Source organism: Protomyctophum bolini (genome assembly GCF_963924005.1).
Source record: "Protomyctophum bolini genome assembly, chromosome: 20".
Taxonomy (NCBI): domain Eukaryota; kingdom Metazoa; phylum Chordata; class Actinopteri; order Myctophiformes; family Myctophidae; genus Protomyctophum; species Protomyctophum bolini.
Window position 1 is genome coordinate 15702770 of NC_137881.1, and position 23347 is coordinate 15726116.

The window sequence follows — 23347 nt, forward strand, 5'->3', positions numbered from 1 at the left end:
ACAAAAAAAGTCAAGTCTGCAACAAAAAAAACTCTGCATGCATGCATGCATGCATGCATGCCAGCAGTTGCCTGACAAATAACTAGCCAATCACCGCGCAGCAGTCCCTCCGGACTATGGGACATGATGTTTTCCAACGAAAACGCCCAGCATCAGGGGCCAGTGGGGAGGGGGCGGGGGGTGAAGGGTGATGGGCGGAGGAGGAGGAGGAGAAGGGAAAGGACCCAGAGAGGGACCTCGCGTCACCAGGCTTTCCACCCAGAGAGGGACCGGGGGGTGCTCCACTGGCTTGGCTGGCTGGCTCTCATCCACGCATGATAACAAAGAAACATATACAGGCTCCAGTCCGTTCACATGCACGCATTCACAGACATGCACAGCATGTCAGGGACACAACAATAAGACACTTCAGATGAACTCACTGGATATTATATTTCCGCCGTGGAGTATTTCGCGTGCCTATTTCGACTATACTGTTTTTTTTTTTAAATATATACCATCCGTGGGACAAGTGAAGTTTTACATAAGCGTTCGACCTGTTAAGGATTCTAATCGAAAGCGACAGACAGCTGATCACACCGGCGGTTCCTCTTTGAAGCCACAATAATGTATCAATTCAACATTAAACTTGAACGACAAAAACAATGATCTGGGAATGTCGGTGAGTATAGGCAGCTTTTAATTTTCAGATTTTCACATGGTGGTCATTCATTGACGAGCAAGCCGTTGGTTAAGATTTAGATTCTCATAGATGTAGGCTAGTATATTTATTTCATATGAAGATCAATAAAATACATAGTGACTCGTGAGTGTCTAACTCGGTTTGTTTTGTACATAAACCTTACAGTTGTTGTACAGCAGCGCAGCCTACAGTGATGTACAATATTGCGTGGTGTATTTTAATATGAATGAATGAATTCATTAATGTAATTGATCTCTTCAAACGACTATAAACCAGTTAATGGTGGGTGTGTGTGTGTGTGTGTGTGTGTGTGTGTTTCTCATTTCTGTTCCTCATCCTCTTCCTATTTATGTTTTCCTTATCGACACACCTTTTCCGTCTCTTCTTCCTGGCCAACGTGGAACTTGGACACACACACACACACACACACACACACACACACACACACACACACACACACACACACACACAGACTATATAAATGCAGTACATCTCTGTCTGGTGCTCCAGATTTTCTCTTGAACCCCCGCCCCATTTAAACACCCTGTGACCCATTACTATCAACCACAGATGGTATACTGTATACACACACACACACACACACACACACACACACACACACACACACAGCATTGTGTTAATGGAGGTCAGAGTCCACTTTCGGCACTCTGTTGTATTGTTCACCAACTGTTATTTATTGAAGATCACACATTAAAGTGACATCCATACATTGGATCTGTCAGGCTTATTAGGTAGACCCCTTCGCTCTGAATGAACGCCCCCACATAGCCAGAGCGTGTATGTCTCTGTCTGACAGACTGGAGAATAGAATTGAAAGCTTAAATACATCATGCTGCTATTGAATGAACCAGGTCAAGAGACTGAGGAGAGACAATAGGGCTGTGGCATCCCAGTGGTTAGACACTGAAGGATGTGGGGGAGATTAACCCTAAAGTATGCTTTGAGAGACATTTGGTTCCCATAAGCAGAAACACACGCACACACACACACACACACACACACACACACACACACACACACACACACACACACACACACACACACACACACACACACACAGAGTGTGTTATTCCTGCTGGATATCGAGTGTGTGTGAACACACCCTACTTATAGTGGTGATACTGTATACAGTAGTTCCTCATGGATAATGATAATAACCTGGGGGCCAAAACTGCAACCTGGACACACAACAAACAAACATACCGCTATTACAGTGTTTTGAGTATAAAGTTACACAGTGCCTCTTCTTTCTTCTACACAGAAGTTGCAGTTAGAGGCAGCGTAGATTTGATAATTTGATTTAGCTGGAACTGCTGACTGACTAAATTCTTGAAAAGACATTAAGCCAACACACAACGGTGGGGAAAATGTTAAACGTGGTAAAGGCATTAACCACCTGGAAGGCTGGACCCCACCATACCTATTCTGGGGGGGAACCAAACTAGCCGAGATCTTAGATCTACAAGCTACTAATTAGATTGGCTATTTTTGGCTAGATTTGGTGATTTTGTTTTTACATAATCTTACAATGCTCTTATTTTGACCCAATTACTGAAAGTCTGTCTCCAGGTTTTCAGAAAATGTATGACACTTATTTACTATGACTATGGCATATTAGTAGAAGTCCACTAGGACAGCAGTTCTCAAACGTATGTCCGTGGCAAAAATGTAATTTTGACAAATGTCTACCAAACAAACCAGCATAACGATGACCCCTGAAAAAGATAGTACCTAAGCTTTGTGGTTAAGGATGAATAGATGGATAGTGCCGGAGAGTAGCGCATATCAGCTTGGTGTTAGTGAAAGACTTCCTGTTTAGTCTTTCAGTAACACTAACAGTAGCTACTGTAAATCATGATGTGATTTGTTGGGTGTTTTAATGTAAACCATCAAAATAAGCATTTTCCTGGAAAATGTGACACCACATCTTTCAGAGTTGCATGAGCACTCTATGAGAAGCACTCTATGAGTCTGAACGTGACACCTCTTGTCACAAACTTGTCTGACTAGTCTGTGCAGTTTCTTCAAACCCCGTCCAAAAAATGTCAAAAACAGGACTGATGGTTATTTTGACAAATGCTGCTAGGAAGACTCCTCATTATGTGATGTGTCTGTTATGTGCACGGTTGGCAGACAGCCAGTGTTGGTTGCATGCCAGCCTGCGGCATTTGTAATCATTTAGAATTGAAATCGAGAAATGCAGATTAAGTACTTGGACAGGCATGAGCTACCTTTTAAATATTTCATATGGAAAATTAAGATGAGATATTATACTATATTATGACTGAATAATGTAAAAGAAAGGGTAGGCTTTTATCTACCTAAATAAGTAATCTAAGTTGCATATAACTGAGGAAATGTGTATCAATCAGTAACTGTTGATGCAAATGGAGTCAGAGGCACTTTACAATCTAGGATTGAAATTGAGCTCATGGGAGAAGTACATTCAAAACTCATGTTAGTCGTGGCCAAATGGTTCTCTAAGGAAAGCAGGGAGAAAAGCATATAGCTACTGTATATACAAAGATGAGAGAGAACCTGACCTCGTTACGTCATTACCTGTGCGCCTACGGCATCTTCATTCTATGATCAAAGATTTTCAGATGGCCAGAACTTATAAGGCCAAAGGTGAACCACATAATGGTGAAAGGTGTAATGTACCACAATTCTTCCACACGAGTAAATTCCTTAAGGAGTTGTACTTGGCCAAGTCAATAGCCTCTTCTCCTGGAACGCTCTATGACTCAGAAAATGACTAACCCTCTTTGGGTCTGGTGTTACATCAGCTGTTGCAGACGCATCAGATAAGCAAAATGTTTTTATGTTTTTATGTATTTATTTAGAGATTGGAATGTGATGTGAACGGCAAAGAGTTGGTGATCCTTCTTTATCTGCTTTATTTGAATGACCAGAACAGAACCAGACTGCTTTGAATGCAGAAAAGGCACACTTGCCTTTTGATGCAAATTCATTTCTGATGTGAATATGTGCGACTTTGCACCAAGTTTGCTGCATGTGTACCCACCTGCAGTTATTCAGCCTATGTATAACTTTTACATTTTAACGCTAATATACACTTCATCTTATGACAAAAAATTGCTCATATTCAACAAAAGTTATCTGTTTAGCTATTCAGTCTGTCAGGTGCTGCACAATGTGGTTACATTGCAGCTTTTGGTTAAATATGAATGAATTGTATTGAACCCATGTTTATAGGTGCTCCGATCAGGTTTTCTGGGACTGACCCCGTTCACCAGTTTTTCTCACGATCGGTCGATACCGATCTTGTGCTTAAGGGGAAATTGTTCTTTCATGGTGTTTCACTCTACACAGAGCAATATAATGCTCTATATCACCAGCAACTCGGATTTACTTCAGGCAGCTGGTTTCTGAGAAAGCACATTATTGCTTTGTTAAAATCACATGATTCATTGTTGGGAATGTTTTCACAATAGGGAGGAGTGGACCTCTTCCAGTCCAAAGTTCCAGTATTCTTTCTCAGTGACGAAGTTCACATTTCACTGAGTAGGGAGCAGCGTGTGCAGCTCCAAGTTATGAGCAGTACAGTTGCAACACTTAATGTCCTATGTTTTATGGTGCTATATTGAATAGGTTTATTATAGCTATACAAAATGCTCATAACAATTGTCATGGTGGGTCATTTGTGGGTAATTGTAAAAGAGTGTGTTAAACCGCTATAGTATAGGTGATTGTGATGAGTTGCATTGCCCTTTTGATAAAATGTTATTTGATGGTATTCTCTTCCTCTCTTCACTGTTTAGATCATCATGACTCAACCGCAGTGACCTTTGCCCTCAAGGCCTGGCCTCTGTTTTGGGCAGGACTGGGAGTGAAACACGCTCTGAGGAAAGACCCCACCTGCCATGTCTGTTCCAGAAGCATCTGTATCCCCCACGACCCCTTTACCCCCAAAACCTGAAGCCAGAACTAGACCCCCCATCCCTCAGAAACCATTGCCCCAAAACGACTCCCTTCCTCTGGGAGATAGGACCAGGAAGACTCGCAGTTCTAAAGGAAAGGTCAAAAGGATTGTGGACAGGTTTAGCCAACAGGGGCCTACACCAGGGGGGACGCCCATCAATGGCACAACGGAGCACGTCCCAAAGAAGAATTTCAAACGGGCCCCCACCATAAAGCCCAAACCATCCCGCAGCAGTCTGCAGATCCAGGCGGATGGAGAGCAAGCGCCTCCGCTGCCCCCAAAGAGTCGCCTCCTTCGGCAGGAGAGTGAACGAGCGCAGAGCGAGACCCTTGGCGGAGAGGAGCGGAATGGCGTCGGCGTTGAATCGGGGCGATCAGGTAGAGTTGATTTGAATTGTTGAGGAATTCTGTATCTACAGTATCCGTCAGTATTCAGTAATTGTTAAGGCAAATCTGAGAGACACGTTGCATTTTAAGATAGACGTTTAAAGCTCATGGGATAGGAGAAGTACATCAAACACTAGTGTTGGTGGTTATGTAGTTCTGTAACGAAAGCAGGAAGATAATAGCTTTACAAAGACAATGCCTTTGACTAATACTTACAGTAGCCTAAAGGTGAACAACATAACAATATAAGCTGTATTTCTACCATAGTTCTTCCCCATAGTTAAACCATTCAGTTGATCAGTCAGGTATGAGTTATCATTAAGTGTAGTATTTCATGGCTTATATTATAAATACATTGACAAAGTTGTAGGCTACAAAATACATGATTTTTGTACAATTGTATTTGACAGCTGCCTGTAGTATAGGGCTACTTGCAGACAGGGTGTGTTGTCATTTGTTAGTATGTGATGCAGGCATTTGCAAGTGCCGCATGTGTACACGCCTTGGTTTGTTGTGTAATCACTTAATCCCTATATACTACATTGACGGGGGTACCCCAGGGGTCTATATTTGGTCCTCTCCATATTATCCATTACACCAAATCTCTTAGCCGAAAATAGAAAAGGTTCGCCTATTATGACATGCCCAAAATTGGGACACCAGGAATCATGTGGATAAAGTTACATACAGTCTAAACTGCAGCTGGACTATGAAGCATGGAGAATAGTTAACATACAGTTCCCTACTTCCCCTGGCTCTAACAGATTGGGTGTGGCGTTGTAGGACATATCAGCCCTGTAGCAACACCCTTAATAAACAGGTTCTGTCTGTCAGTTGTGCACCTGGATAGGTAAACACATCATCTGTGTGGCTGGGCGGGAATGGATCCCCATTCCATTAGCTGTCGCTACTAGTCTTCCACATTTTGAATAGCCAAAGTGACTGTGCTCGACAGTGTGTACAGAGGGAAGTAGGCTTGCATTAGTTCCCTGCACTCTAAACGAAGATAATGTACAGATATTGATTTCCATCAGCACTTCATCTCGTTTCCTTTCAGCGCTGCTCTAGCTTTTATTTTGAAGATGTCTTTGGGTTTTTTTTTGGCTTTTTGCCTATATTGATAGGATAGTAGTTTAACAGGAAATGTGGAGAGAGATGGGGAGTGACATGCAGCAAAGGCCGTCGGGATCGGGACTCGAACCTGCAACGTACTGGCGGGCTACTTTGGAGTCTAGGTGCCCATCCGGGCCAACTTTGGGCTTTTATAATCTAGGATCCAAAGCCCCTTTCTTGACATTGTGAATACTAGGGAACTTGCCAGCCTTTGTAATCACTCACTCACTCACTGTGTGTGTGAGATTGTAAATTGTAGGCTTGCTAAACTTTGTCCTAATTCTCCAAGTTCACAAACGTTCAACATGAACAGGAAAGCAGGCAGCAGAACTAACAATTTAATCAGGTGTAAAATAAATAATAGAAAGAAATTCCATTTCCAGTCAGACACAGATATCAGTTCCTTGTTTTGTGGTCACAAAACACAGGACAGTTAGTGACTGACTGTTAATTTAAATCTCTGAAGTGTAAAAATGTTACATACCCTCTCAGGGTTAAATTAACAGCCATGAGTTTGCGGTGCAAGACAACCTGTTTCAACCTCTCGTTCTTTCACTTTCGTAATGTTTCTGTTTGTTTTCATTAACCAGTTGCAATTTATTGTTCGGTCATTACTCATTAATGCCTTTGTACTTTTCTCTTCCTCTTCCCCTATTTTCATCTTTCTGTTTTACCGTGTCTGCACAAAGCTAGCCGTGTGTGTGTGTGGCTAATCTTGCACTGTTGGACCAATCTGTGGCATACTGTACATCCACTAATTTATTTCACTTATGTTTTCTACCATTTGAAATATTTCATATTTATAAATTGTTATTAGAAGTCAATGGGGCTTGGCTCAGGCTGAAAACCTGCCCGAATTTGGAGAAATACATCATCGATATGTCTTAGTTGACAGACGTCTCAGGCTGTCCACATGAAGTCTGAGATCCATATTGGAACCACACTGTTCTAATGTTGATCTCGGGGTCCACATTAGAACAGTGTAATTAGTATGTGTGACACACAATCTAATAATGCCAAAAGAAGATCAAGGAGGTGAGAGATGGCGAAGGAGAGAGATAAGGACATGAGAAAATGGAATCACAGTGGACAAGAAAGCAAACAAAAAAACTAAAACTAAATTGAATCTCGGGATCCACATGATTAAATCTTGTGTTTTGTTTGCCTTCTTCAGTCAACTTTGATTACATTTTCTCGTGCACTTCTCTCTCTCCTCTCTCTCTCACCTTCATTTTATTTTGGCAATATTATTGGAGTAATTTCGTATGGAATGATCCTTTTCAACAATATTTTAAGATACCACTTTGCAGACTCGCTGTATTAGTGATACAGTGCTGGTTTGACAGTGTGTGAGACGCACGCACGCACGCACGCACACACACACACACACACACACACACACACACACACACACACACACACACACACACACGGAAAGGGTTTGCAATGAAAGTTAAGCGACCCCTTTATCTAAGGATACACATGTTCAGGCAGGAAACGCACCAATCAGTCACATGATAATATACGCCTAAATGGAAAAAGACAGATGTATCTGTCTTTTGTATCTTTAAGAGGGTTGAGTGTTAAGTGTGTTACAGTTTAATAAATCTTATGTACAGTACTTCATTGTCTGGGGTCCTTCAGGGGTCTCTAGGTTGCCTCTGTTTTTCTTCCACACAAAATGTCTTTGAAAACGGGGGGCATGGAATAGTCATTTGGCTAATGGCGACTCTATGTGTAATGTATATTGATGTAATGGAGTAAGTTAAAAGGCAGTATATTAGTGGCTTCACACAGAAGAAAACTGATTAAGGACATTTGGCTATATTGTACTCTAAGTGGTTCAAAACCATGTTTTTTTTTATTTATAATTTTTATCCTACGATTTTGCAATAATCTTTTTTCCACCCAGTGTCAATTATCTAATGTAATCCTGGGCGCTACACTCCTCTGCCAACCTGGGGAGTATTGTCATTGTTGTAAGCACAAAATACTTCTCTTTTTGAAAAATCTTCTTCCCTTTTCAGAACTCTAAAGGTCCCCACACACAGAGCGTGCTTTTCGAATTCTTTAGATAGATGCTATAATTGTAGGAGATCACACACAGACAGGATAATAATAAAGTGCAAACATTATGTGAGCGTACGCGTACATACACACACACACACACACACACACACACACACACACACACACACGCACTCACACACACACTCACACTCACACGCATACACCCCCACACACTCTCACAGTCATACACACACCCACACACAATAATATTGGACAGTAAAGTACCGTTTATAAAAAAATAAAAAAATAACATCGGTTGCTTTTCGAATTCTTAGCGGTGTTTCTCCATCGGTTTTCTGAAAAACGCGCCCAGTGTGCAACCCACCTTAACTCTGCACACCTTCCTCTCCTTTAGCACCTGACGGAAAGGAGGTGGAGCTCCAGCATGTCGGAGGAGGGGAAACGAAGGCGGAGCGCGGCACGGACACGCCTCTCGGCAGTCCCTGCTGTGACAGGAACTGTAGCTGCGTGTGCCACCTCCAGCGGCCTGGCATGAAACTCATATGGGTGCCCGTGGACGAGGAAGAGGAAGAAGAGGAAGAGGATGAGATTGACCTGGCGGAGGAAGAGGAAGAGGAGGATGGGGAGGAGGAGGAGGAGGAGGAGGAGGTGAGAGACGGCGAAGGGGAGAGCGAGGCAGGGGATGAGGAGGAGGAGGAGGAGGTGGGCGAGGAGAGTGAGGATTGTGTTGTGAAGCAAAAGAAGGAGAAGTTCCACCACGTTTTGGACGTTCTCATCGCGGAGGGTAATAGGAGGAGGTCTGATCCGGGCCCCAAAGCCCTTCTCGCCTCGCTCTCCGTCACACGCTCTCAGTCTCCGCCCATCCCCCCCAAACGGACTCAGTCGCCCCTCTTCCAGCACCAAGAGGAGAGCATCTACGAGGACACGCTATTGGTGGTCACGCCCAAAAGGTCCACGATGCCTTCCACCACAGTCTCGTGCCACGAGCTGGACATCCCCATCATCAGGGTGCGGAAACCTGCACGTCGCACCAAGCTGTCCTCCAGCAGCTCGGACCCCGCGTCAGAGTTTCTGCCGGACCGGGATCTGCCATCGAGCCCGGACGACGCGGCGCCCGCCATCCCTCCCCGGCGCCCCACGATGGGGCAGCGAGGCGGAATTCCTCTCCCGCAGCCTACGGCGGACGAGTGGCAGTCGCTGAGGTCCTTGTCCCCCGGTAGCTCCACCGGCTCCCTGACGCCTCAGAGGGCGCCCCCTCTACCCCCCAGCAGCCCACTACAGCCACGCAGAGTCCCGCCGCCCAGCACGGACCCCCGGAGGCTCAGCAGTGCCTCCATGCAGTCCCTCACGCAGCCTAGAGGTTGGTCCTGACTCCTGACGAGGCTAACGTACTAAAAATCTTTTGTGTATTTCATCCATTAAGGCCTCAGGCGCTACATACTAATTCCTACACGGGTTGTGTTTATAAACACGCCCCCGGACAAGTTAAATTTACTGAGGTTAGGGTTAGGGTTAGGTTTAGGCTATCAATCACAGCGACTGTCCAATCACAGCGCATCGACTGCACAACCCATGTAGGCTTTGGTATGTCGCGCCTCAGGCCGATTCACACTTTAAAGTTTTTTCAAAAAATTCAAAAATAGCAGATGTACAAGCTATTTTTTAAGCAAAACTCTAAAATGACACAGATGCTTTCCCGTTTTAATGGGTTAACTGCAAATGATAGAACAAATTGAAGCAACATTTCAGTTTTAGGTTTAAAGGTTTTTAAGGGCAGTGGAATTATTTAGTTTTTTGGATAGGCTTTCTCCAACATCTGTCGAAGAGCTCTCTGGTGGAGCTGTTGCCCTGTGACCAAACTATGGATAAACGGTTGAAGATGGATGGATGTATAGGCTTTGTTGCTTTCCTATAACACACAGTGACAGAAGAGAGCAGTACTACGTACAGTACCAAGTAAAGAGAAATAAAGTCTGCAAGCTGCGACTTAGCTCAGATGGCGATTATCTTTATTAATAATAATAAAGAAAATCGTGTCAGGAGCATGCAGACTTTACTTTTGATGATTTTTTTTCATTTTTTTCTTCACTTTCTCCAGAACAAGAGGAGAACGGCGCTAAGGAAGAGAGAGAGGACACGGAGGAAGTGCAGTGAGTTCACTCATCGCCTGGATTCCCTTCACGAGTGCCTAGCACTCCGTGTCAGCATAGAGTTTACACCCATCTTATCATAATAACTGTCTCACTCATTCAACATGTTTGCCAGATAGGTCTAGGTTACACTTTTCCTTTTTCCTGCCCCCTCCCCCCTTTTCTTTTCTCTGTCTCTCTCTCAGGCGGCCATTGGCACCGCCCAGGAAGGGCTCTTCGTTTGACTGGGAGTCGAGGCTACAGGATGGTAAGAAAGGCTACCTTGACACCTGACACCTGTGACTCTGACAAGAGCATGTAAATAAAGGTTTTTAGGAGGCGTTGTGTTCGACATAACATGAAACCAGTTTAGAGCATGTTTGCTGTGCATCGTCATCACTGTCGTCATTGTCATCATTGTGTAAATTTAACCTAGGGCCATGTGCAGTCCAGACACAGGACAGACGCTTTAGTGGAGATTTTAGTTTCCTAGAAGTCTTTACTAGAAGTCTTCCACTACTGAGGCCTCACACGTCACACCGCCGATTTTGCCCATATATGGATATCTCTGTATCTGTCATTCATGTCCCTTTTATGCCCATATATGGTGATCCCTGATGTCATCGCTATGTGCCCATATATGGGCATGTGACAGGGTTATGTCTGAGTCATAGTGACGGCTGACTGGCCTTCCATTAACCAATTTTAATATAGGAGGATAATTGTACCCTTTAAATGACTGGCCCCTTTAATGAGCTGTATGCAAAAGGCTCCAGTGTTTTGTTAATTCATTACTTCTTTTGAGTAAATCTGGATTTATCTACCGGTACTATTAATTATTATTCCAGTCCAAAATCCTTCCATTCCATGCACCTCCTATTATTGAGGGGCGCTATCCCCTCCAACGTCTGCCTTTCAGACATGGCGTCATGTACACGGCAGCCAAGTCTATGGCCAAGTTTGCTCCCTCAAAAATCAGCAAGCCCCCAAAAATCAACAGCCCCCCCCCCCGCCCCACTCGTGACATCATGTGGCAGCCAAGTATATCAACTTTTAATGTTTGCTTTAAGCAGTGACGTCATGTGGGCGCCCCTCACTTCACATTTTTTAAATTCTCTACGAGTGAAATGGTAGTTTTCATAGCAGAATCATAGTGGTGTGGTCTAGGAGAGTGTCGTCATTGAGGGGACAGAAATCAGCGCGCGAGCGCTGATCATGTAGCGCTGGAGAGTGACATGGTGGAGTTTTAAATACATTGTTTTCAATGAGAGCGGCGCAGATATAAGCGATTTTTGGCATGTGTGCAACATGACAACTGTTTTAAAGTATTGTACAGTGACATCTAAAGTCTCTGTAATGTCATTGGACTGGCCCCACGAAGTGAACGGAGATGTCGTAACTCTCCTTTTATGACTTTGACCTGTCACCTCCGTCACCCTCCCTCCACAGAGCCGCTGTACCAGACGTACCGCGCCACCGTCATCACCAAGGAGATCCGACGGCAGACGGTGTGCCGCAACATCAGCAAGACCAGCGCCGACTACGCCGTGGACTGGAGCTCCCGCCGCACCAGCACGAGCTCGGGCTGCTCGGGCAACGGGGCGACCAGGGGCAGTCCTGTGCCCATGCCGGGCCAGAGCACCCTGTGGCAGGACCTCCCGGCTGTACGGGACAGCGGCGTGCTGGAGCAGCTCAGCCCCGAGGAGTGCAAATACCAGGAGGTAAGGAGGATGGAGGGGTGGGACATGAGTTTTGGAGGAGAGGACATTAGACTGTAGATCAGTGGTTTTCAACCAGTGGTCCGGGGACCACCAGTGGTCCTTGAGGGGGTTCCAGTTGGTAGCCAAATGGACCCTTATAGATCTTTAACTCTTGTGTGAAAATTAAACCAAATGTACCCTTACATTTGGTGTAAATTCTACACTATTAGAGAGTCTACACTATTAGAGAATGTAGAATAATTGTTATTTTGATCAACGTCTGCCTGTTATCTCTCCTATGGTACCAGCATGGAACTACAACAAAATATTCTTTCGTTTTGGGTCTGAGAGGCTAAATCTCATCAAATGGTGGTCTGTGGCTCAAATGCCGAATAATGAATGGGCTTGATATGGAAAGGGTTGAAAACCACTGCTGTAGATAGATAGGCAGTGTTTCTCAGCTTTTTTTAGTTTCACGGACCCCCAATCACCACCGTAAATTCTATAGTGTTATTTTAGCTTTGAAGACAATTACACACCAGGAGCGATGCGGAACGATGCGAAAAAGCAACGCAGTTATTTCTCATCAAACATTTATTTTGGTGATACCGCATTCATACAGGTTGAGGATTTTATTTGTGCTGAAGTTTGAAAAGTAAATACGCGCTTCATTGCCTCGTTATTAATCGTGCTCAGTGTGCACGTACTCATAATATGGGGCGGCTCAGGGGTAGAGTGGCCGAGAGAATGGCTGGTTGGGAAAACCAGTTTCCAGTTCGAGCCCGGCAGTTTAAATGTGATTTAATCACACAAAATAATCGCTCCCGGTGTGTACGGAGCCTGAGAGTGTACAAATGGAACCAAATTAATCCCCCATTGGCATGGGTGGACAGATCATTTGTAGCAAGAGCAGTCAAAAAAACAAGCCAGCGCTCCGCTTCTCGGCTGACCCATCGCAAGATGCATAATGTTCAATTTAATTCAAAGGGCTTTATTGGCATGAGAAAACAACAACAACATTTACATTACCAAAGCAAACTGGTACAATACAATCAAAACAACGTTTGAACAAAGTTCATTCATGCCCCCCCCCCCCCTTCCTCCACAGAGCATGTTCGAGGTGATGACGTCGGAGGCGTCCTACCTCCGATCCCTGCGCGTTTTGACCGACCACTTCCTGGACAGCCGCGACCTGGAAGAGACGCTGATCATCAGGGACCGCAAGACCCTCTTCTCCAACGTCCTCAGGATCCGTGAGGTCAGCGAGAGGTGAGAGATGGAGGGGGTCGGAGTTCAGATAGAAACAGGGGAGCGGTTCTGGGGTGGGAGCAAAATAGAGCAGTGGTTTTCCACCCTTTTCATATCGGGGACCATTATTTATTCAGCATTTGAGCCACGGACCATTTTGATGAGATTTTGCCTCTCAGACCCAAGACCAAAGAATATTTTGTTGTCGTTGGATAACGATCAAAATAACAATTCTTCTACATTCTCTAATTGTGTAGACTTCTTATGAATTAAGTAATGCAGATGTTTAACAATAATTTAACTCCTGACAGTGTAAAATGAAACCAAATGGTTACTAACTCTTCCATCATTTAGCTGGGGACCACCTGGAACCCCCTCAACGACCACTGGTTAAAAACCACTGGAATAGAAGATATGGCTTGTTTATGACTTGAAAGGACTTGACACTGGAGAGGAGGAAGAGAGAGAGAGAGGGGGTGGATGGGTTAGGAAGGACGGACGAGGAAAGATATATGAATGAATGAATGAATGAAATATTTATTTTCGTGTCATGCCACTTTGGCCCATCCCATTGGGATTATATGACACGTTTAACAAAGTACATTGAAAACAACAGTCCTTCCTGTTCATATTCCGAAATGCATTATTAAATACATGAATACATATTTGTACAGTATTTGAACAAAAATATATAAATATATATATATGGGATGTGTTTATGGCTGGAACTGAACCCTGGAGTCACTTGATGAAAGAGATAAGATACATATTGAGGGGAAAAGCGACAATGCCATTTCTGATCTGTTGCCAAGTTGTAATAAAGAATGGACTTTGGCCTGCTGTATACAGTCCGGCAGCCAGGCTTGTGGGGTGGGAAATTTGGTACAATATATTATAGTCTTTTTGTATTGGCCTAAAATATTGTCTATATACATGCATTCATGAATCCACTTGCTGACTGGCTGTCAGTTTTGAGCAATTGTTTTTTATAGGGGTTTCTTGTGACCCTACCATTAACATCCTATATATGGCAAAACATTTCAAACTTTCCTTATGCTTTAATTAAGTAGCATGTGACATGTCAAACTAGGGGGTTTTCACGATTCTGAATCCATTCCAAGCATTCGTTTTGCACAAAACACACTCCTTGGGCTAAAAATGGCCATAGCTACACGGCACACGCTATCCCCCCACTTCCTCCCCCCCTGAACAGGCGCCCTGACCGTTTGTGGGGATCATCACTGCATGATGCTATATTAACACAATTACCTAGGACTCCCCGGACCCCACTTTGAGAACCACTGATCTATGACGTCTCTAGAGTATGACTTATGACTCCATATTTGAGGAAGGTTTTGGCCCAATCTGACCACCATTCACTTCTATTATATTATGAAATTATAAAATGATGAAAGTAAAAAATGTAAAAACAATATTCACCTCGCATGGAGGTACTTCCTTGGCCTACTGGCAGTGTGCACAGCACTGATCAGGCCAGTCGTTTAGCAGGATTAGACCCAGACAAACACAGACATACATACAGACAGAGCCATTTGTAGACAGCTCCCCTCCTACAGAGCCACGCCGTAAAACAAGGAGTTTTCTATTATGAGTGACCCTTGACCTCTGCCTTTTGACCCACCATCTAAGGTTCCTGAAGGACCTGGAGGACCGATTGGACGAGAGCTTGGTCTTCACCGACATCTGTGACATCATCCACTACCACTCCCAGCACAACTTCCCCGCCTACATCGACTACGTCCGCAATCAGATCTACCAGGAGAAGACCTACACCACACTCATGTGAGGAGCAATGCTCAACCTGACCCTCTACCACTTTCCCCCTGGTGTCCCTGTTTATATATTTAAATAGGATGTATGTAAGTGAATTTATAAGATTAATAGATACCTTATAGAGTTGCAGAAACCAGCCACCATGGTTCTTTTAACGGACAGTTTGTAGAACAACAGGAAAATCACAATATTGTTGATGGTGACGGACAGGGAGGACGACGGAAAAGATGTAGAGAGATGAGAATCGAATCTTTTTAAAAGTTTTTATCTTCCACAATTATTAACCCATATGAAGCCTCGCGTGCGTTCCTGTTCTGGGCATGCCATAATAGGCAAATATATTTGGTGAAAAATAGCAGGTCTATGTACATGCTCAACAAGTTGTGAATTTATCCACAGGAAGAACAGTGTGCAGTTTGCCACGGTCATCACTCGTCTCCAAGAGTCGCCTCAGTGCCAGCGGCTGCCTTTCATGTCCTTCCTGCTGCTGCCGTTCCAGCGCATCACGCGCATTAAGATGCTCATAGAGGTGAGCGGCATTGTGTGTAATCGGGTCGCAGTGCAGGAAGTAAATCTAAGGCGGGCATTCTTTGGTCCTGGACTAGAGTGAAAGCCAACCAAAGAATGCCATTATCTGACCTAGAGTGTAGGCGGTACAGCAGGGTATAAAGGTCAGTGATGTCACAGGATTTCTATATTTACTGTGCAAGTACGACTCCTGTGCAAAGACGATTGTAAACAGTGCGGGTTAAGTGTGCTATAGAAAAATACAACACTGGGGTTATCGTACCACAGAATCTGACACAATTGACCCCTCTGCCTGCTTTCCTCTCACATGCCATTTAAATGCCCTAGATTAGAGCTAATCATGGTGCGTTGTGTTGTGGAATGTATCTTCATTCCAGCATAATCTGCCCCACTCCCCTCCTTGACACATGAGCAAACACTGAAGCAGCTCTCGCCTCAACCTTACAACCCTGATTGTGTGTTTCTGTTTTGTTTACTCATCTGAAGAAAAAAAATGTATCCTGGTGTTTTGGCCAGTGCAAAAATAGACTGTCGTTGTTTGCCATCTCAGAACATCCTGAAAAGAACAAAGGAGGGAACGAATGAAGAGCAGACAGCATCCAAGGCCTTGGCGTCAGTTTCTAAGGTAACCTCCTCCTCCTCCTCCTCCTCCTCCCCCCTCATTAAGCCAACATTCTGGATGGTTCTTTTTGTATAACACTGGAGTGGAGAAGACGCATCATTGGCCTCCTCTATTGTCTTGAGTGCAGGATTTCATATTGTCTAAGTACCAGAGAGAGAGAGAGAGAGTGAGTCATGCAGTCGTGCTACTGAAGCCAAAGCTGAGCGGTGAAGCGAGATGGAAAGACTGTGCAGCCAGGCTTCTTTAAACAGGGAGCGGTCTGGAGGCATTCATTAAAGGAATGAATGAACCTGATGCTGTCGTCGAGAGACAGCCGGGATTTTTACTGCGTGGCTCTGTAGGAGGCAGAGCCAACTAGAGATTGGTTTGTCTGTCTGTCTCTGTGTGTGTGTGTGTGTGCGTGCGTGAGTTTGTCCGGGGCTAAGCTCGCAAACGGCCAAATCGATCGCCGAATGTCTAGTGCACAGTGCACACTGCCATTTGGCCCTACATCGGCATAATCTATTCCAAAGCGGTACTTAGTATAATACCCCCCAGTAACTGTATAACAGATACAACAATTGGTATATTTGTACAGCAAATCATTGCATCCCGAATTGTTTCCACATACAATATACTTCCATTTTTCCGGTTTTGTATTATTTAAAATCTCACCTTGTTGATAGTTTGAACACAGACTCTCTATCTCTGTCTCTCTCTCTTAGATCATTGAGATATGTAACACAGAGGTTGGGAAGATGAAGCAGGTAGAGGAGCTTATACACCTGTCCAAAACACTGGAGTTTGACAAGCTCAAGGTAAGGAATGACACCATGCTCGAGGCATATTGCTTCCCCTTTGTATTTCCCATTCCTCTCTCTCTCTCTCTCTCTCACTCACTCACTCACTCAGTTGCTCTCTCTTTCTCTCTCCTTTTCACTCTCTCTTCCACTTTGAAGGCCATCCCCATCATTTCCCAGACACGCTATCTGGAGAAGAAGGGCGAGCTACACGAGATGTCCAAAGGTGGAACGCTGTTCAATCTGAGGGCCAAGTTTATCCCCGTCTACCTCTTTCTCTTCAATGACCTGCTCATCATCGCCGCCAAGAAAGGGTCAGTCCTCCTTTCAAGTGTTCAGTTATATTTTGTTCTCTTATAGTGTTGAAAACAGAGCAGACATTAAGGTGGATGGAGACTTTGGTGCTCCAAACGGCAACAGTTAATGGCCAGACTGAGGGGGGCAGAAGGTGACAAAAATGTCCTTGAAATGGTGGGAAGGAATGCAATTTATCCTTCCTATATTCCTGCAGAAATATATATTGTATTGGGAATACTGGGCCATTGTTCCACACTGTTCAGAACATTGGCATAATCTATTGACAGAATTGGGACATTTCCAGGATCCTTAAATAAATAAATACAAATCTATATAGTGTATGGAGAAAATGTGGAGAAAAAAAAATAACGTTCTACCCGTCCTGCTCTTCTTGGACAGGGCGGAGCGTTTCCTGGTGCTGGACCACGCCCATCGCTCCCTGGTGCAAGCGCAGCCCCTTGACGAGAGCGGGAGCGGGCCGAGTCCACTGGAACACTGCTTCAACCTGACGCTGCTGGAGAACCACCAGGGACGCATGATGGAGAGGCTGCTCAAAGCGCCGTCGCAGTAAGTAGCGTGCGTGCGTGCACCTGTGCCCGTGTGCATGCATGTTGGCCACATTTTCATGCAAATACTATTAGGCCTGTGTGTGTGTCATCACGAATGTGGACTTCCCCGTCACTTTGGTTTCTTGACATCTGGTCTCTGTACGAAGGTCAGACATGCACAGGTGGATGGCTGCCTTCCCCAACCCCGGCATCCCAGATGGAGACGAAGAGGAGGTCATCTATGAGGACTGGGGTGAGAAGTTGAACACACACACACACACACACACACACACACACACACACAATGCACTACTGTAATTACATGCATAGAGCACATGTCTCAATGTATTCATTTCCCATCATGCTTTGGCCAGATTGTCCCCAGGTGCAGTGCATAGAGCCATACCTGGCCCAACAGGCGGATGAGCTCACCCTGGAACCCACTGAGATCATCAATGTCATACGCAAAACTAACGAGGGTAAGAGGAATGGCGAGGAGGGTCCTACACCTCCCAATTATCTACCCCAGCAAATGTATTTCCTGACACTTTTCTTGGGACCGGCGGGATCCCAGAAATCACAAGACTAGAGGAAAGAAAGAAAGACAACGAAAAGCTTAACACCGCACTGTGTTAAGCTTTTCGTTTGTTTCGGATGTAAAATTGTGATAGCAATCGGCGATCGCTTTTCATTTTACTCTAGCCTGACCTCAAACCTTATCGGCTCTTGACAGATATACTTACCGGTACTTCAAAACTTGTGTAAAATACAGTGAGTGTAGTCGTATTCATAAACATTGGAACATACTGTCATTGGTTTATGGTCATAATTCACACTCTCCTCCCCAACTCTGCTTTGTTTGTACTCCCTAATCCCTAAACGACTGCCTCAACCCTCAACCGTAGCAGTTTATTGAATTGTGACGACTCGATTGCATGACAGAAACCTCTTCAATGTTTGTTTGTCCAATTCCCTCCTTTTCAACTCTCATCCGCCCTGCATCCTCCCATACCCTCCGTGTCTCCCAGGTTGGTACGAGGGAAACCGTCTGTCCGACGGTCAGAGGGGCTGGTTCCCCGTAGTCAACGTTCTCGAGATCACCAACGAGCATGTGAGGCGGCGGAACCTTCGAGAGCGCTACCGGGTCATGCAGGCCGCCAGCATGGTCACTAATCCCAAGGCTCGGACCATATCTTAGAACCACCGGACCACTGCAGCCGAGCAACGGGGGCGAAAAAGGTTTACATATTTCTGTAAACATTCCTTATTGTTGAACTGGATTGGAGACTTGGGGGGAACACGGAGTCTGAAAACTGGCCATGGAAGAGAACAAGCCTGTTCAAAACAGAATGAGGAAATGCCCTTGCTATGTTGAATTTGTACAAAGACCATAGAGATGCCACTGTTTAAATGCATCTTGTGCTTGAAGGAGAACCGGCTTATGAGAGGCTTAAAATAAAAGAACATTGTGACATTATTTGAACAGTAGTGGGGAGTCCACAAGATTGTTCATCATCCTGTTTGTACTGTGAGAGAGAGCGAAAAGGGGTAGAGCAGGACACTCAATCCTCCTTGTCCCTAACTAGCTGTCTTTCAGGTGGACTATTTGCTACAGTATCAGAGTAGTCCTGAATGAAGACCAGAAGCCTAATATTTCCCTTGGTAAGGGGAACTATATAGATGTTTGGTTTCCTACGTAGGAGACTATGGGTTTTAATTGGTGGTTACATGTGCAAATATGTATTCATTGAGAACAGCATGGGTTAGCATTATCACTCTAAAATGTCTTCTTGTATATGTGTAACCCTGCATCAACACCACATCACTGTTGAAATACAAATTTGAAATGCCAAAAACGTTGCCCTACCTGAATGGACACATCAGAACTGCTGTGAGGAATATCAGTTAATTTAATTATATAACTATAGAATTATATAACCTCAAACACACGTGTAAGCTAAGTATCTCATTCCTGCCATATCTGACAACCTGTCAGCTGTGGCAACCAGATTAACAGGAATTTGTCACACACACATTTCAGTTTACAAATTGACTTAGACTGTATGTTTTGCCATGTTTAAAGATGATCTGAATCACCTGAAGAATATCAGAACAAATCAAATCAGGAAGTGCCTTTGAATCAATTTCACAAGCTCTGGAGTTTTACACAGATCACGGGAATCGGGTTATTGTGCAACTGAGAACAGAACTCTTACTCAAAATAACTTTCATATTAAGTTACCTGCAAAAACGTAGTAATAGTTTGCCATGTTTAAAGCACAAGAGCCGTTGTTTAAAGATGAATAGTTGTGTAAATGTTGCCTATGGAGTAGCTTTATTTGGTGTTGTGCTCGAGCTCTCCTAAATATGTCCCTCTAGTTTTACTGGACCGGTTGCAAAAGTCAATACTTTGGCAAAGTAGCTCCCCCTGTAGTTTGTCAATATGAATACTGCAAATTTGTTTCTGGATAAATTGTAAATGTACGGTAAGCTGTATATACAGTACAGTATTTGTTTGAGTAGGATGACTTTTTTTTCCTCTAGAACAACAGTGCTATTAATAAAACCATGGTTTATTTGCTCAGAGGTATTTATTTACATGAGACGCATACAATTGTGTCAGTGGTGACAACAAGCATACAATACACAAGTTTAAAGTGCAAATTCAAGTCATGCATGCCGTTTAACTGGAGGCTATTCAAACTGTTTGACTGTATGGGGACAAAAACCCAGAGCAACAACAAAGGCGAACAAAATTCAACTACGGGGCATGTGATAACCAAGATGCCAAGAGTCACCAGGGAACGTTGACGATGAGACGTCATCACATTGCTGGAAATTACTGGGTTCCATGTTCCCCAAGGCCTAACAGAACCTTAACAGCCTCACATTCTGACTCTAACATTGTCCCTTCACTCACCCCCCCGGGCAATTCCCAGAAGACACCCTGTTTGCTCCCCTCGCTAAACCCTGAACGCAGGGACAATGGTGGAGACGACGCCCGTGGAGATTCTGTCGGAGGTTCCTCATCATAGGATAATGTGAGAACATCATCACTCCGATCCCATCCCGCCTGACCCTCGGCAAGCCTAGAGTAGATGGCGCCTAGGGCATTCATTCTCTCTCCCAAGACTGGTGCAGGCCACGTTTGGGTCTCATCACACTCGGAAGCAGATGGGGATCCAGTGCCTATCTCTGAACCCTCTTGTAGCAGGAACGAATGATGATCAGGATTTCTTACTCCTGGAACCCAATAATTGTGCTTCTGGTTCCAGGTTTCATCTTCCTTCAACAGACTTAAATGAACTGCCTGTAGATACGGCCCGTCGGCATGAAGGGGTTCCTTAATTTCCGCTGATGACCGCTGATGCTCTTTTTGGGGATCAATGATGTTCGTATGTGTGCCGTTTCCACCACTATGTAGTGGTTGTTCGTGGCGGACATCTCCATGGTATAGTTTCAGGAGGCTATTTACAGCCAGGTCCTCCTCCAAGGTAAGCTGAAGCACTGTACGCTTTGGACCCATCTGCCATGGTAGGATCGGGGAGAGCCCTGGATACATGTTCAGTGTTGGACTTCCCAGATTGCTGGTGGGGTACGGCCCCGCACTGAATGGGTCTGGACGATTTGGGGGAGCTGGACGGGTAGACATGACCGGTGCTGGGGTGCTGAGGCGAAAGCACTCATAAGGCTATTTAAGGAACACAAAAAAAGAGCGATGGTAAGAGGGAAGTTTGGAAATAGGCTAGTTTAGAGTTTAAATATGGCTTAAAACAATCTCATTGCATCCCAGCTTTTATATTTTAGTTTTTCCAGGAATATAAGGATCACCATTACAATTCTTTGTAATCGAGATTTCCATTGTGCAGTATATACACCCTATTGCACAGGCTTTTTGTGCTGTCCTTGTTACATTCTGTTGTTTCCATAACATACAATCATGGTCTCCTACACTTCATCTACAAAACAAACAGGGTAATGGTTCAGCCTAGCCCTCACTCTGACCTCCAAGCACTCAGCAGCATCATGACTCCTCCTTTAGTTCTCGATCTCAATTTCCTCTCACCCGACCCCTAGCCAGGATCTAAGCTCTGTCTGATAGGAGATGGCCAACCTTATTGAATGACCCAGTCTGTCTGAGCCCCATCATAATCTCTACCCCCAACCCATGGGCCTTCAGACCAGGCCAGAGAACCCGGGCTCATTACTTTATCTTAATCTGTGGTAATCTGGATGGATTATATCTTTCATATATGGTTTTACAAGATATTGGGGAAAACAATGGAATTGACTCATGCTTTTTAATTTCTAAACTTGCTTTTTATTAGATTAGTACCAATATAATTGCAAATGTTATATTGCGTTTTTTCATAGGCCTAGGCGGCGGCCTACACATCAATACAATATGGTGTTGTAATAACAGTTGTCACTTCTAGTAAAATACTTGGAGTGATGATCAGTTTGACATGAATGCACAATAAACGTTAAAAAAAAGTACTCACCTTCACCTCAGTCACTATGTTGGGGATCCTGCTCCCACAACTCGGCTCAATGTAGAAGTAATCAGATGGAATTGCAACTGGAACTGGGGGGGGGGGGGGGGGACATAACAATTGTCACCCATCGTTCTGGTGTTGGCGTTCTGGTGTGTTTTTTTATCCCACGATTTTGCAACGCATTTCTTTTCCCACCCAGTGTCAATTATATAATGTAATCCTGGCTGCTAGACTATCTTACAACCTGGAGAGAGCAACTGACTGACCTCATGCCTCCTTCTATGCATTTTTGTGAGTGTACCTACCCTAGGGGACATCATGCAAACTCCAAAGATAAAGGCCCTTTTGTCAACCCCACCCAGGGTACGGGCACTGATGACGCGAAGGAGAGAACATGCCCACAGCGTCCCCAGCAGGAATCGAACCCAGGACCTTCTAGCTGTGAGATATTACTTTTCTGATGCTTGGATAAGCGAGCTCACCTGTCTGGTGAAGGCTGACAACAGGCTGCAAAGCAGAGCCTGATTCCATGAACAACGGCATGAAGGATGGGTGCTGCAGGACTCTGTTGGAGTAGTTTGGGAGAACAGCCGGCCTTGGCTTCTATATGGGTTTAATTGAGGATTGAATACTTTATTATTGTATTGTAGTACGGTTTAAAGGTTTCAAAGATTGTTAAAAGGATAACACACAAAAAATTATTATAGGGGCTTATTGTTTCCATTGTGGAAGTTGTGGAAAAAGTACTCAAATGTTTTACTTAAGTAAAATTATCAATAGTGCATGTATAAAATCTGGAATTCAATTTTTAATTGAGTAAAAGTACAAAAGTATTATACTTTTTACTTGTAGCAGTATCAAAATATACTAAAGTACCAAACGTAAAAGTATACTACCTACGTATTGCTGAAGTCGGCAATGTAGGCTATGTTTTGTGATAACAATCAACATCTACAAAGTAACTAGTGGCTTTTAAATGATTTGCCTGTGATGTAGTGGAGTAGGCCTACAAGTAGTATTGGAAATTAAA

General features: G+C 44.3%; 1 protein-coding gene across 1 annotated transcript; it reads left to right on the forward strand.

The window, feature by feature from the left end:
* Nucleotides 1-253: 253 nt before the first annotated feature.
* Nucleotides 254-20400, forward strand: arhgef15b (Rho guanine nucleotide exchange factor 15b). Its single transcript, XM_080791748.1, has 16 exons — nucleotides 254-661; nucleotides 4486-5023; nucleotides 8571-9536; nucleotides 10275-10326; nucleotides 10512-10573; nucleotides 11755-12026; nucleotides 13114-13274; nucleotides 14904-15056; nucleotides 15447-15576; nucleotides 16126-16200; nucleotides 16902-16994; nucleotides 17136-17290; nucleotides 17673-17840; nucleotides 17989-18074; nucleotides 18196-18300; nucleotides 18850-20400. Exons 2-16 carry the CDS (start codon nucleotides 4588-4590, stop codon nucleotides 19017-19019), a joined length of 3084 nt encoding a protein of 1027 aa, XP_080647874.1. The 5' UTR covers nucleotides 254-661; nucleotides 4486-4587; the 3' UTR covers nucleotides 19020-20400.
* The last annotated feature ends 2947 nt before the right edge of the window (nucleotides 20401-23347 follow it).